The 16121-nt window shown below is 43.0% G+C and overlaps 1 protein-coding gene across 2 annotated transcripts; it reads right to left on the bottom strand.

Annotated features, from left to right (window-relative positions):
* Positions 1-7402: 7402 nt before the first annotated feature.
* CENPS (centromere protein S) lies at positions 7403-15538 on the bottom strand. 2 transcript variants are annotated; one of them, XM_083513355.1, is made up of 5 exons: positions 15307-15454; positions 14454-14577; positions 13094-13127; positions 9649-9715; positions 7403-7886 (listed from the first exon to the last, which is right to left on the bottom strand). In XM_083513355.1, the coding sequence occupies exons 1-5, from the start codon at positions 15346-15348 to the stop codon at positions 7728-7730; spliced, it is 426 nt and encodes a 141-aa protein (XP_083369481.1). In that variant the 5' UTR covers positions 15349-15454; the 3' UTR covers positions 7403-7727. The 2 variants fall into 2 exon arrangements, with proteins under 2 accessions (XP_083369481.1, XP_083369480.1); XM_083513354.1 differs by lacking the exon at positions 14454-14577 and having other exon boundaries at positions 15307-15538.
* Positions 15539-16121: the final 583 nt, after the last annotated feature.

A 16121-nucleotide genomic window follows, 5' to 3' on the forward strand; every position in this document is an offset into this window, starting at 1 on the left:
GCTCAAGGAGAGAAGTCACCGATCATAGCCATCTCGAATCCACTGGTGCTAGGGCAACATCCCAAGAAGTAATTTTCGTTAGCAGGAAGAGAAAGTCTTCCAGAAGAAGTTCTTACAGGGTGCCTTTTCCCGGGCTGGGGGCTGAGGATGAGGGGCTCTGTCTTCCCGAGAGCTGAGCCCAGCCTTTTCCTGCCTTGATAGTGGTGCCTCATTCGTACGAGATACCCAGTCGGCGAGGCCAGAAAGGAAAGCAAGCAGCTCACTTCTTTTTATGTCTGTCTGTGCCTGCGAATACTTGCAAATGAAGCAGAGGTGTATTAGGCATTATTGCAGAAATGCAGAACGGCAGGAATAGCTGGGAGAAGCACAAATTGAATGGTTTTACAAACACACACAGAGCATCAACTGCTTTGGGCAAGATTAAACACAGTTGAAATGAATTCAGTTTAAAATGCAAAATATGTTTCAGGTCTGCAGAGCCTTTGGCCCTCCAGATGTTGCTGAACTACAGCTCCCATCAGTCCTAAGCATGGCCATGGGTGATGGGAGTAGTATTTCAACAACTGGAGGGACAAAGGCTCTCCACACTTGATTTAGGTGAATGCGTGCTAGATTAACTCCGTAAGAACAAGGGAAGCTGCATTCTATTGAGACAGGCCACTGGATCCATCTAGCTCTGTGGAATTTCCTCTGACCAGTTCTCCAAGGTCTCATGTAGAGATCTTTCCTAGACCTGCTGGAGACTGGACCACACAAAGACCTAGCGCACACAAAGCATGCTCTCTGCCACTGATCCTCCTTGTCCCATTTTCATGTGGGCTCTTTACCTACCTAGTGGGTTGAGTGTTGTATTTTGTGAGTCAGGATATGCCATGGCAAGGGGCAGTTGAAGAGGGAAGGTATCCTTCACTCTAAAGATGTTTCAGAATGTGTTACTGTACTGTTTTCATTGGGGCGAGGATTTCATTTATTGCACTGTTGTATCTTCTGAGTTTCATTGTTAGTTATAGATACACATTGCCTTTGTTATTCTGTAAACTGCTTAGAAACAGTCATAAGTAGTAAGCAGTATATAAATATATTAAATAAAGAAACCAGGCATTTGTCTTCTTCAAGAAGAGCAGAAATGACAGAGATGAGTGATGATCTCCTATACTGATTTATATCCAGTTGACTGGATGTCTTCTTTTTCTGCCTCACAACTGAAAGAGGGGGAGAACTCCTTTTACGTCTTAATTTTCCAAGTCTTCAGTGAAATTGCAAACAAAACAACATTTCTAAAAGGAATTTTTTGTGTGCTTCCTTTTAAGGATAATTCCACTCTGGTCTTCTACTTCATTCATAAAGCTCTCATTAAAAATAATGACAAAGGCGATCAGCTAATAAACTACCAGGCTGCCACGTTGTAGCTCATCCAATAATTTGGATGAAAAATATCTTTTTAATGATCAATTTTATGAACTGTTTCTTGGATCTTTTTCAAGAGAGTGTATAGTAAATCAAGCACTCAAGAGTTGAAAACTCTTAAAACTGCTTCTTTAATGACCATTTTGAAAACCCCATAGCAGCATTCAATTATATTGATAAATGGGGGGCTTCAGATTTTCTTTTCTGTATTATTTAAAGCCTAGACATATACAATGGAGATCTGAGAGAGAGTTCATCAATAATACCTCAGCCAGCTCAGCTCTGCTATCAATGGGCTTTGTTCTTTCCCATCAGCAAGCACAGTTTAAATTTTACACGTCTGCATTCTTTGAGTTTTTAGCAATTCTCATACATGGCTTTTATTCAAGCAAGTCCTACTCAGAGTAGACCCACTGAAATTAATGAACCCAAGTTGGTGGGCCTGCTCTTGGTAGGACTAGCATTGGATACAACTTTATGTTTCCACAACACTGTCAGTAATCTTGTTAAAACCAAATGTTTGGAAGCTCTATTTTTATTTTGTTAAAAAGTATTGGAAACAAAGATCTGTACAGAGGTTTCATTATACAATGTCCCAAATTGCAACCCTGAAGACACATTTATAGTGCACAGTAAAAAGGTAAACAATCAGAGGGGTTTACTCAAGTCCTTCCTTGGAGATTTTAAAGAAGAGGTTGGATTGCCATCTGTCATGGATACTTTAGTTGAGATTCCTGCATTGCAGAGGGTTGAGCTGGATGACCCTCAGGGTCCCTTCCAACTCTACAATTCCATTCTGTATGGCTTAGTGCCACTGCATTTCCTACAAATTGCAGCTGAGGCTTTAGTTCTGTAAGAGAACTGTAGCCCCATACACCACTTTCTCTGAAGACCTACTGAGTTCAGTTGGGCTTCCTTCCAAGTAAATGGGTGGCTTTGAACCGTACAGTGATTTGGGATAATACAAACTCAGGCTATCTACTGATAAATTAATTTAAATGGTACCTAAATTCTCCAATCAATTTATATTCCCTCTCTGTGCTGCTTTGCAGTGTCTGTTTTGGACTGTATATTCCTTGGGAGCAAAGACCTAGTATTTTTCCATGTATAATCCTAGGTTTTTTAAACAAAAAATTAGGTTTGAAATTGAGGCTTGTCTTATACACAGGTAGTGCTGAGGCGTGTTTTCTTAATTTGGAGTCCCCCAAAATAGGGCATCTTATACACGGAAAAATACAGTATTTCATTCTGCAACATACCATGTTCTTTAAACTGTGTGCCAGCTATGTACAACTTCAGAGTAAACAGACACGGGTTGTACTTTTAATAAAAGCAAAGCTAAGAGGAAAGACCAGTTCAAATACTGTACTCTTTTCCCAAGTCACAGAACAGAAAAAAATAAAACAAAACCACCCAATACCCCCCTCCCAAAGCCATGCCAAAAATTAAAATCTGTCTCCCTTTCCTGCCAATTAACAAACTGCAATACCTTCTTACATGGGAGCAAGCCTCACTGAACTCAATAGGACCTGCTTCTGAGTAGCCATTTACAGGATTGCTCTGTCAAGCTTTCATTGATTATTCTGTGATTAAAGCTTGCTCACGTAATGGATGGAAGGCAAAGTAATTCCTGGCTATGTTTTATATCAGTTGACTCCTAATTCTCAGCTTACCTTGCTGTCTTTCCACGCAAGTCCTTCTGGAACAGGAAGTGTAGCGGGTGCGGGACAGGAGTAGATCACCACCAGCAGAAACAGGCAGCGCATGAGGTGTGCAAGGAGTGCCATCTGGTTCAGTTCTGCCAGGAGATACTTGCTTGCAAGTTATATTCTGTACCTTTCCCCCCCTTTTTAGGGGAGGGGGCGCACACTTAAATGTTTTTTATTCAAAGAACCCCCTCCTCCTCACAATCACCACTACCCCTTCCCCCTCCCATCTCCTTCCAAACACAAGCAATGACGCACGAACCAGGGAGCAATTAAGTCCCAAAATTGTGCGTCTTGTTTGATTTTAACCCTTAATTAGAGCCTCTGGGTGCCAATCCCATTAGAGTACATTTACTGTTAATTTAAGCCACATATGCATTTTTCACTTGCTAAAAAAAACAACAACAACCCAACCAAACCTCATTTCCTTGCCATTATTCCCATAATGATTAGGCCACTTTGAGCACAAAAATAGGGTGATTTAGCAACAAATGACTCACGATGGTGCGCTTAGTGGAGGGAGAAATGCCTTCTGAGAATAATTGAGAAATCTGCTGCAACAGCCTCAGGATATACTTGGAAAGAACAGAAACTTCACTTCTATGAATACATCTCCAACACCAGCAGAACTCAGTTTGGGAGTGATGCTTAAAATCTCCAGACTGCATAACAGGATCCCAAGGAGCAATTCAATGGCATTAAGGGGCAATTCAATTGGAGGCTGTTCAGCTTATAGGGGCTGCCTATTCTCCTTCCCTCCAGGTAACTTTAAAAGCTGCCTTGTCAGAGGTGTGAGCCTTTTAGCACAAGCTGAAGGGTCTTGTACTCAGTCAGGGTCTTTGCCTTGGGCCCATGCCCCTGTGAGGAGAGAGACCATTCCTCCAAAGACTGTGGAAAGGAATTATCTTAAATATCATAGAATCATAGAATCATAGAGTTGGAAGAGACCACAAGGGCCATCGAGTCCAACCCCCTGCCAAGCAGGAAACACCATCAGAGCACTCCTGACATATGGTTGTCAAGCCTCTGCTTAAAGACCTCCAAAGTAGGAGACTCCACCACACTCCTTGGCAGCAAATTCCACTGTCGAACAGCTCTTACTGTCAGGAAGTTCTTCCTAATGTTTAGGTGGAATCTTCTTTCTTGTAGTTTGGATCCATTGCTCCGTGTCCGCTTCTCTGGAGCAGCAGAAAACAACCTTTCTCCCTCCTCTATGTGACATCCTTTTATATATTTGAACATGGCTATCATATCACCCCTTAACCTCCTCTTCTCCAGGCTAAACATGCCCAGCTCCCTTAGCCGTTCCTCATAAGGCATCGTTTCCAGGCCTTTGACCATTTTGGTTGCCCTCCTCTGGACACGTTCCAGTTTGTCAGTGTCCTCCTTGAATTGTGGTGCCCAGAACTGGACACAGTACTCCAGGTGAGGTCTGACCAGAGCAGAATACAGTGGCACTATTACTTCCCTTGATCTAGATGCTATACTCCTATTGATGCAGCCCAGAATTGCATTGGCTTTTTTAGCTGCCGCGTCACACTGTTGGCTCATGTCAAGTTTGTGGTCAACCAAGACTCCTAGATCCTTTTCACATGTACTGCTCTCAAGCCAGGTGTCACCCATCTTGTATTTGTGCCTCTCATTTTTTTTGCCCAAGTGTAATACTTTACATTTCTCCCTGTTAAAATTCATCTTGTTTGTTTTTGCCCAGTTCTCTAATCTGTCAAGGTCGTTTTGAAGTGTGATCCTGTCCTCTGGGGTGTTAGCCACCCCTCCCAGTTTGGTGTCATCTGCAAATTTGATCAGGATGCCCTTGAGACCATCATCCAAGTCGTTGATAAAGATGTTGAATAAGACCGGGCCCAAGACAGAACCCTGTGGCACCCCACTAGTCACTCTTCTAATATCCCACATGGAAAAAGACAATCTGGATCTTCTATGGAATCTGTTGCCCCATCCCGCCAAAAAATTAGATTTGATCAAATTTCTTAAGAGTGAAAAGAAAGCAGAGTCTAAAAGCTATGGGAGCTATTGTTGCTTAGGAGTATGCTGCTGCTGTACTCAGTGAAAAAGCCACTTTCCAGAAGCAAGGCACAGGGCTAGTGCTCAGTAGCCATTTCTGATATTTTGAACCACAAGGAGTTTGCACTGAATTGTACCATAGCTGTCAAGTGTCCCTTATTTGAAGGGACAGTCCCTTATTCCAGCGCCATGTCCCACTGCTGTCCCTTATTGATGGATGTCCCTTAAATGATGTCTCTTAAATTTCAAAGGAAGCAGCTCCTCTCCCTCCCTCCCTGCCGGCCAGGGAGGAGGGAGGCTCCAACTGTGTTACTTGGCTGTGTTGCTCACCCAATAAGAAGTCTAAGAACGACTGGGGGTTGGAGCTTGCATGCCTTGTGTGTGGCTAGTTAATGCAAGCTGAGGGGTTTTTGAATGCTGGACGCCATTTTGTTGCACGTGCTGCTGCAAACTTTGCAGTGCAAAGCCAGGCGGGGGAGCCGTCTTAAGTTGAGGCTGCATAGTCCTTATGGTGCATGTGATTCAGATTCTATTCAGTTGAACCTCTGGTTACAAAGTTGGTTGGACAGTGTTCTCAAAGCTAACAGCATGAGTTTGACCAGACTGCAGGAGGACAGGAAGACTGGAGTGCCTGGAACAGGTGAGGCTGCAGGTCCCTTATTTTGGCTGCTGGTCCCTTATTTTCAAATCTGTAAGTTGACAGCTATGAATTGTACTGTTTGAGGAATTATTTTGGGGTTGTTGTTTTTTGCCCTATTTACGTTGTTGTGCTTCTGATATTATAGTGCTTGTAATATTTGCTCATTTTTAAAGCTTTGTGATAATTGTGTGCCACTTTGAGCTCATTGTGGAAAAGTGAAACACAAATGCTAAATCAAACCAAAATCAATAAGGGGGGGGGCAACCCCTTTACTATGTTACTAGCAAAGAAGTTCAGGGCAGAACTAGGAAATGGATTCTGGACAAAGGTGTGGGGAAACTCAACTTCTAGCTCCCTTTATTTATTTTATTTCACTATTTCTTTATTGGATTTATATCCTACCTTTATTCCCGAAGGAGCAGGTGGGATTCACAAAGATATTTGTTGGTAGAAGCTAGAAGGCAAGTGGAAACATGAGAGATGTCTATAAAATTATACATGGTCCTTCTTCCTTCTCTTATAATACTAAACTTCAATGGGTGATACTAAGACTGGCAGTAGGTTCAGGCCAGTCTAAAGAAAATGCTTCTTCACACAACTGATAATTAATTTATGAATGTCACTATCACAAGAAGTGGTGAGGGCCCCTAGCTTAAGTTTCAAAAGAGGCATCGACACACACACATGAAAGGAGGTCATGCCTATCAACGGCTACTAGTCAAAATTGCCATGCCACAGGCCTGAGCTGAAATGGCTGGTTTGAGCATTATTTCTCCAACCCATGCAGGGGAAAAGCAGATGGGCAACTTGGGATCTTATTGTGAACTTTGGAACCATATAGCAGGCAGTATGCAAGTTTGTCAAGAGAACTGCTCCCCTGGAAACTTCACATGAAGGGTTCAAGGCACATTGGTATTAGGACTTTCATCTAGCATAGGCCCCATAAATGAGAGTATTTCTTTGATAATGAAGGGAGTCAGTGAGAGAGACAAAGTTGGTTGGAGCTGAAAACAGGAAAAAGATTTCACTTATGAACTGACACTTAAGAGCGTGTGCCTGCCTGCCGTCAAGAATGTGGGGATCTGGTTAGAGAAATGGGAATGGGTTGTTTATAATAGCCAGCTATGGACTTTTGCTAATTCTTATTATCAATCCTGTCACGAACTGGTATCTATATATTTGTTAAACAATGAAAGTGTATAGCCAGAAGGATCTCAAACCTTATTCTGTTCGTGTATGCTCTGCAAAGAGCCACCCTTGCTTTGGAGAAGTTTGAGGGGTGTTCCAGCATAAAGGTTTTCACTCACGCAGGAGGTCTAACCTCTGGCAGCCATATGCAGACCTCCAGATTCAAAGGAAACATGTCAATCAATACCAATTGCAGGGGGTGGCAGCTGGAGAGGGCTACTGCCCCTATGCATGAGGGTTTCCTGGAGACATCTGGTAGACCACCATCAGAAGCAGGATGCTGGACTGGGTGGACCTTTGGTGTGATGCAATACGATTCTTAATGTGTCCCAAAGTAAAAAAAAAATCTCTTGCAGGGGTGCTGCCGAGCAAAGGAAAGGGAGCAATTCTTCTGCAAATGCTTGGCCACTCTGAAGACAGGGACTGATGAAAAAGGCAGTTATTCACATCTAATTACATTTAATACGTTATGACCTATGGCCTTTATACAATGCATTATGTGTTTAAGTAAAGTGAAATAGAAAAGACTTATCAATGTTTTCCATTTGCTTAAAATCTCTCTTTCCCAAATGTTCAACGCATCTATTTTCCATGTCTGCTGTAAGAAATGGAACTGGCATACCAACTGCATTGTGCTTGCTTACTTACTAATGGAAACCACAAGAGGTCTACCCAAGGGCAAGCAGCAACTGAAGATCCTAAGGCAGTCGTCCCAGGATCTCATTACTCCCTGTTGAAAATGATGTAGTCTTGATAAGAGAAAATTATGCCATGTTGGAATCATCACTTTCAGCCACCACATGTTCCTCCTGTTCATCAGAGGCTCTTCTCCCTTTCCGAGAGCCCGATTTCTTTTTCCTTTTCTCTTTTTCTTCCAGGCTATTCAAAGCAATTTCTTCACTCTTCTCAGTGACGTATTTCAGCTAGAAAGAAATAGTTTTTATTACTCACCTATGGGGCAAAGTATCAATTAGTGAGAGCATTCCTCACCACAGGTTGGTGAAAGAGCACATGCTTTTCATGCAGAAGGCTGCATGTTCAGTCCCCAATAACTCCAGCAGAGCAGTCAGGTATCAAATAGGAGACTTCTGTCCAAGACTCTGGAGTGCTGTTGCCGCAAGTCAGAGTAGACATTAAGTTAGATCAAGAGTAGGAAATCTTTTTCTGGATCTTTTGCTTATACAGGACTGTTCTCCCCTCTCTCACACACACCAATTAGAACAACACTAATAGCAACCAAGTATAAACAAGGGGCTATTAACTAGCACAGCTGTGATCTAAGAGTGTAGAGGGGCACAACTGTCTTGCTCTCCCTGATAAGACGTTATATGCCCAATTAAGCCGTATTGCAGCTGTTAGTTCAAGGACACACAAATCAGCTGCACCCTTCGCACCCCCTCAGCCTTTTCTTTGTAGCTGCATATTGCACAGAGGGGTGGAAAGGCTTGCCTAGATTACCTTAAGGCTAGCAAAAACACACAACATTTAAAACTGAAATCCTACTTTCTCTTTCTCCTTCTCTTTTTACAAAGGAACAGATAAATATCTCAGAGAACACCTAGATCCAAAACACAGCCCTTCTCATGCATAAACAAACCCTGGCCAGGACTAGATGCTATGGAACATACACACAGAGACAGCTACCCCAGATAACAGCAGCTTTGTATCTCCTTTTGACAATGTGCAGCAACATAAAAGCTTTGAGATTGCCCTTACAAGTGGGGGGAAACTTGCAACATGAGTGTGTCACATCCCACATTTTGTGTTGCTAGATGTCACTACAGGGATGGGAACCTCTGGTCCATGAACCAATCTTGGCCTGCCATGGGTTCCAATTTGACCCATCAGGCAATTTTTCAAAACCACAGCCACAAGTCAATCAGCTTACATTATTCCAATGGATGGATGACATCAGCCGATAGGCGGGGTTAAATTTTGTGTCGGCTACACCCACCAATACTCTACAGGGAAATGGTGCATATGAGCAAAGCAGTAGGCTATAACCCTCCACTCATCAGCTGATGAGTGGGGGCTAAATCATTCTCAGTTTCCCCACCCCTGAGCTACCAGGAGAAGCAGGGCTATTTTTGACAGCAGCCATTCATCTCTGCTAACATTTAGTATCAGTCCAAGGGTCCAGGAAAATTTCAGTCACCCAGGACATTCTGTTGCTAACCAGGAAGTCACCGCTCTTCAAACAGAAGAGCTGCAAAAGGGAAACTAGAACTAGAAGGTATCACAAAGTTTTGTTACACATATCAGGGCTTCAATCAAGACCAAGGTTCTCTCTCCCTCTACAGCTGCAAAATTAATGCAGTAAAAACTAGTAGGAATGAGGTATCAACAATCACTGCTGCGGTAGACGGTCATTATATATTTGAGCTTTGTGTAGAAATGCCACACACTTCACCCTTGCATTTTATGGTTGTTTTGAACCACTTACAACGACTGCTGCTCCTTAGTCCAGCATGTGTCACTCACTACACTTCAGAGAAGCATGACAAAGGGGGGGAAAGAGGAAAAAAGCAGAAGACAGACATTCAAGGGTGACATTTGGGATCGAACAATAACAGAGGAAAGCAGTTTCTCCATCGGCAACAAATGTTAATTTGTCTGAAGGCATCCTTAGGAACAAACTGCAAGACTTCTGAACAACGTGCCAAGAAAACAAGAGGTTCATCTCACCAAGGACTTGCTCCTTCTAGCTAAAAGTTTTACATCCTCAATGTTGATTGTACTTCGTTTTGCATGCCTGTGTAAAGTGGGAACAAAAAAACAAACATAAAATCACTAAAACACAAGCAGTTTGCTGGAGCTTTAAAATGTTATCTGTGAAAGGGCTTATTTGACTGTGAAACTATGGAAAGGACAGCCAAGGCAATGTTAACATTACTTGTTACGTCTCACTGGTAAATGAAGCAGCAAACTTAGGGTCATTTTTTTTAGCACACCTTTAGCGACTATGCTACATCCTTGGCTTGAATTAGCAATCTTATTCTGATGTCCCTCCTCGACCAATCACTCTCCTGTTCTACTCACTGACTTTTGCTGACCCTACAGATAAACTCTGAACCACAAGTGTAGCTCTTGATTCTCGATACTGTCATCTCTCTGGGGCTGGCTCAGATATTTTTGCCACCCTAAGCTGGCAATCATCCTGTTATCACAGAGCATTCAGTCACACTATTGGTTCCAACAGGGAACCTGCCATTTTCAGATCAGCACAAGAACCAATATTTATGTGCCACTTCAGGAAATTACAAATGCTCTTTGGACTGAGCTTGCCTAGGAAACTGCCGAGTTTTACCTGTATGGCTCAGGCTGCATTATTCTGCCCCTGCTTTGTCTTCCTGCTTAACTAGTTGCTGCTATAATGCTGGTTCTTTTACCAGCTTTTTCCAGTCACTGGGTAAAAAAGCAGCCAGGTCATACTGTGCCACACTAGTAACTTCACTGCGTTCTTCGTTTGGCCTGGCAGGAATCCTGGGGTTCTTAGACAAAACTGTTTGGGGGTGGACAGAGGAGGGGTTGCTTCAGCAAACTGTGTATATAAAATCTAATAAAACAAAACTGGCTGAAGGTACCCCACTTGCTGCTGAAGACCAAGTGCTTTACAAGCCATTCAAGTGCTACTTGATTTACACAATCACACACTGAGTCATTATGCAAACACATCATTATCTACAACAACTACCAAAAAATTCATTGACGTTCCAGTGATCCCGCAGGACAGACACACAAGCAGGTGGCTACAAGAGCTGGAAGCTGCAAAATCTGGATGAGTAAAAAGGCCCAGAAAAATACAGTGGGTTAGATGGTCTCCAAAGAGAACTAACAAATAATATTCTAGCAGCAGGACAGGTGTGAAGAAGGGCAAGGCCCAGGAGAGCAACAGCAGGTACGTCAAAAGCTAAAGTGTGGGTGGAGATGTACAAGGGCCTTGAAAGTGCTGTTGACAAGTCTGAACAAGGCTAGAAAGTTAAGATAGTGCAGCAACACCTCCCAAACCCAGCCATAAAATGATGACTTCAATGAAGTCCACAGCACTCTCTGCCAAAGGGATTAGTGACCTGATACTATCTGCTGGCTCCTAGGCAGTGTAGCAAGACTAAGTAGGTCCCTTAGCTCACTCTATTCCAAAGGCTCAGTGCAAAAATAACAGCATTAATTTAATACAGCTATTGAAGTATTCGTTAATACACTAAGATATAGTAAAATTTGCTCTGCTCCTGTTTTCTGCCTGCTCTGGTCAAACAAAAGCAAGAGGTTTGGATAGTTGCATGTCAAATTCATACTTAGGATATTATTTAATGTCATCCATTCAGTGCTATTTTTCTAGAAAAAGAGGTGAACGAACTCACCATAAAATCCTCCCTCATTCTCTTAGAATGGAAATGGCGCCTACCTAAAAAGTACCAGAAACGGCAAGTTCCAGCTGGGGAAAAAAAGCCCCATAGCCATCCATGTAATCTTAGGGAGAAGTAAAAGGAAGTCTGTCAGCTCAGGAATAAGCACATTAAAAAGGAAAGAGGACCCAGATATTATTTTAAAAATGTCTGAATGTAATGATTTTGAACCTTTCCCACTACAGTCATACCTCGGGTTGAATGCGCTTCGGGTTGAGCGTGTTCGAGTTGCACTCTGCGGCAACCCGGAAGTAACGGAGCACGTTACTTCCAGGTTTCGCCACTTGCGCATGCACAGACGCTCAAAATGATGTCACGTGCATGCGCAGAAGCGGCGAAAAGTGACGTGCGTGTGTGCAGACGTGCCGTCGCTAGTTACGTTTGCTTCTAGATGTGAACAGGGCTCCGGAACGGATCCCGTTCGTATCCAGAGGTACCACTGTATCTGTTTCTGTGACCCTCTGTTCTGGCCATGCTTCCTAACTGCAAGGATACAAGCCCAGAACACTGATAGAGCATGCAGCCTCTTCAAAGAAGTAAGCAATTCCACCAGCCACTTACTTACGAGTATCAAACAAGTTTTCAGCTTCCGGAAGTCAAACCTTTCTATAAAAGAACATAATGGCAATCACTTTAGATTACCAACAGCTCAAATTTGACAGACTGGAGGGGTGGGTTCTATCACATGGGAAGACACCTCACACAACAGACTCTTCTGAAAAGCTTAAAACAAACCACCTACTCACCGGCTCGTGAAGGGGCTCAATTTGCAGCCAACAAAAGGAGACCATCTAACTGCTGTGTGCTGTGTTAGGCATAACACCTGCATGCAATTACTTTAGGCAGAACACAATCCACCCACAAGGCTGCTCTTAGGAGGCAAGACTCAACACAAAGGCTTCATTATCCTCTAGGCAATTTACTATTTGTCTGTGTTGTGAAGATACATTTTTGTGCTTTGTACTGACTTCCAGAGCGATTCCAAGACTAAAATGGGGAGGGGGGAAATTAAAAGCCTGCCAAAGAATTGAGGGTACGTGAGAATTATTCACATTGAGGGAACATACGGACAGTTTTTAAGCTAAGTACTCAACCATGCTTCATAAGAATGTAAGTGAGTGGGGAAGAGAAAGAAACCTTACAGGCTAGAATCAATAACCTGCATTCAGACTACAAAATAAATAAAACAGAGCCCCAACAGAGCACAACTGCTGAAGCAACGCTGCATAGTAAAGTGAGCATTAGCTGGTTTCTGGGAAAAGTAGGTACAGAAAGGGAGGAGAGGTTTAGGGGTACTTCCAGATGGGGGCTTAATTTGCAAACGGGACATTCAGATATTGAAAACAGGTCATTGGCAACAAGTTTGCTTGATTTCTAAACTCTTGGATAGCTCAGTTAGTATAGCATAAACTAAATCTCAGGTTGTGGGCTCCAGCCACACGTTGGACAAAAAGATTCCTGCATTGCAGGAGGTTGGACTAGATGACCCTTGTGGTTCCTTCCAACTCTACAATTCTATGATAAATGCAAATTAAATGGGATGGGGTAGAATACAGGTTGATATTTTGATGCTGACTACTTTGTGTGTACTCTGAAAAACTCGCATGGATAAGCAGCACAACACATAGCTGTCTGGAGGTACCCTCTTATCTTTTCTAGATTTCTCACCAGATTAATAAGCACAATGTCTAGTTTTAAGTAGCACATATTTCCGCAATACTTACCTAGCAAACATTTCAAGGTCTTTTGCAAAGATTTCTGAAAAACAAAGGGGAGGGGGAATCTCAAACATTTTTTCCCTTTTTAGTGTTGGAAGGCAAATGTTAAGTTTTATTATTTTAGCAATTTTTTTGGCCAGTTATCTATTACTAACATATGAGGCACCTTTCAGCCTAAGGAAAAGTTTCACAATGTATATCATCACCAGGTCCCCAGTATCATCATAAGAACATCTTGCTGAGTTCAATGGGACCTACTCCCCAGTAAGTGGGATTAAGGGTTGGGCTGCAGCTTTAGCAAGATGTCTCCATGTTGGAGATTTGATAATCTACTGTATTGTGCTGCTAAGTATGGAACAAAGGTCCAAGCATGTTTGCAGATCCACTTCTGTGACAGAAGGGAAAGGTGTCTGCTTGGATGGGATTAAAACCTAACAACAACCCTAGAAACAAAGTAATTTTGTGAGCACAAGATGAGGATGGGAAGACACTCCAGAAAGTTAAGGGCAGGGTGTCACAAGGTGCAAGGTAGCTGAAGAGGGGAAAGTGACTATCATAATGGACTGAGAAACCTGTGCCAAGATCAGGAGCTTTGGGCAAAAAAAAAATGGCCTTATGAACTAACAGGATGTCATCTGGTCTTAGATAACTGACTTTGGCTTGGCTCCTAAAGCTGTTCAGAGACTGCTAGAATCTCAGTCTGGTGGTAGAAGTCCTGATTTGTTCTCTCCTGTTCTGATTTCTGAGCTATCACCCATCATGGTAAATACTTTTTCAAGCTTTCCTTCACCCTCAAGAGGACTAGAAAACTTTTTTTTTTAGTGATTCATCGTGCCTAAGATACCCTAGCTCACTTAAGCAACAGAACACACGCAGTCCGAGAAACAAAGAAAATGATTTTTAAAGCAACAGTTAATTTGGCTTTGTACAGCAGTGTTGACATTTGCACTGTTGTTCAACAGATTTCTCAGAACTCATCTTGTGTACTCCCTCTAGTGCCAGAAAATTAAAAAAAGAAATCATTAAGTCAGTTCTATACATATCTAATTTCAGTTCTATTTTTTAAAAAAACAACAACACACAAATACTGATTGCTCCTACAGACAAATATAGATATCTGTAAAGTATCAAAATTGCAATCTCAATAATAAAGTTACAAAATAATAACAAGGTGGAGGGAAGACACAGGGCAAGAAATAAGAATTGGATAAATGTTGGTACATAATGAAATGTGAAAATGTGAATTTACGAATATAATGGTATATGTATCAATATGTAAAGATTTCATATATGTATTGCAACATTAATAATAAATAAACTAATGAAACTATGGGGGAGAAAGATATCTGTAAAATATATGCCGTACCACACTGCCTGAAGGTGATCTCAGAAATAGCTGCTATGGTTTGTTTACTGAACTGAATTTCTTTGTCTTGTGAAACTTCTTCACAAAGGCCAGCGACCGTATAATGGCATGCAGCCTTCAATCTCTGGTGAAAAACAAAACAGAAAACTTGATACTCACACACTGACCCACCTAGGCATTACACGAGGCCTGCACAACACACAGGCCTGACACCTGTTTGAGAAACCTCATTTTTTTGCAGTCACAAAAAGCAGGCAGCAAAGGATACTTTAAATGGAACTATATTTGGTGGGAGGGTCGCATAAACTGCGCACGTCTGAACAACACACTTGCTTTGAGATAATAAAGACTATTTCACTGGAATCATGACTGAAAGGGCATCATAAAATAATCGATTCTAAAGGATCTTGTCCTTTTGCACCCTCTTGCGCCCCACCCACTCCCCGAGAAAACCCCCAGATCTCCCAAATACTGTCCTACCAGGGCAACAGTTTATCCTATGAATTTGTTTTCTTAAAATTACGAGCGGTGGTTGGAGGGAATCCACATAACATAACCAGAACAGCTTTGAACATCGCAAATGCAAAACGAAAAATAACAGGACTCTAGCGTTCTCGCTCACACGCATTTTAAACAATGGCACAGCACTCTACACATGCCCCGGGGCACCCTCTCTCTTCCCTGAGGCTGGAGAAGCTACGCGCTGCAACGTGCGCAGGGCCCCGCTGCCTCCCTCACCCTGGCAAGGCAACGGCGCTCTGCACACGCTCTGGAACACGCGGTGCGCTTCCATTGCTAGGGAGAGGGAGGTAGCGCCGAGGGGGCCGAACCCGCAGCGCCCCGCACCCCATACCTGGGTGTCTGAGAGGCGCCCAACGGCCTCCGCCGCCTCCATGGCAGCCCCTTTCTGAAGGCGGCGAAGAGCGAAGATGGCGCTCGAATTTCCCGCTCAGCCCCGCCCCCTCGCGCCCTCGGGGCGGTAATGGCGGCGGAAGCTCTGAGGTAAAAAAACAAGAGCTGGGGCAGGGGGGGGGGTCATCGTCGGGCGGCAGGGAGGGACCTGTCATGGCGGGAGAAAGGGGCGGGCAGGGCGGTTGTGAGGAAGGGCCACATGGCTGTTGGGCGCGGGACTCGGTGCGCTTTTCTGCCCCAAAGCGCTGGGATAGGATGGGGGCTGGGCTGTGGGTCACATATTTTATTTAGCGAAATTTTATGACGACGGGCCTACCCAGCTGTTTGCAATGTTCTTGAGTAGCCAGCCACCTTAATTTAATTTACTTAACGAACTGCTTAACTGTAGTAAAACCTCTAAGCGGTTTGTCCTTGTTCTGCTTTTAGCGGGGGTGAGATTTAAATGCTTTTATATTGCTGTGTATATCGGCCTGATATTCTGTGAAGGGGTAACTTTTTGAGTGAAAATAAATAATGGTACTTTTACATTTGAAAATAAATAAAATGGATGTTCATTTATCCATTCCCTTCCTCCCAAAGAAAACCAGGGAGGCAACCCCATCATTGGCGTTGCATTCACTCAGCAAATCAAAACCAAAATAGATAAACTCTTAGTAAAATAACTGAAGGCTTTTATGGAGAAGTAGGCAGAATATAATTTATTGAGGGCTAGATAAAACAGCACTGCTCCAGAATTAAAATTGGATGTCTGGGTAG

The sequence above is a fragment of the Podarcis liolepis genome (assembly GCF_965112155.1).
Source record: "Podarcis liolepis genome assembly, chromosome: 7".
Lineage (NCBI taxonomy): Eukaryota > Metazoa > Chordata > Lepidosauria > Squamata > Lacertidae > Podarcis > Podarcis liolepis.

Bases quoted from the DNA above. Each gene is read 5' to 3' on its own strand.
- CENPS (XM_083513354.1), bottom strand. From the start codon at position 15,520: ATGACAGGTCCCTCCCTGCCGCCCGACGATGACCCCCCCCCCTGCCCC. The intron at 13,128-15,306 runs GTATGGGGTGCG...TTTGTTTTTCAG, and splicing joins GGCGCCTCTCAGACACCCAG to AAATCTTTGCAAAAGACCTT. The intron at 9,716-13,093 runs GTAAGTATTGCG...CACTTTACACAG, and splicing joins GACCTTGAAATGTTTGCTAG to GCATGCAAAACGAAGTACAA.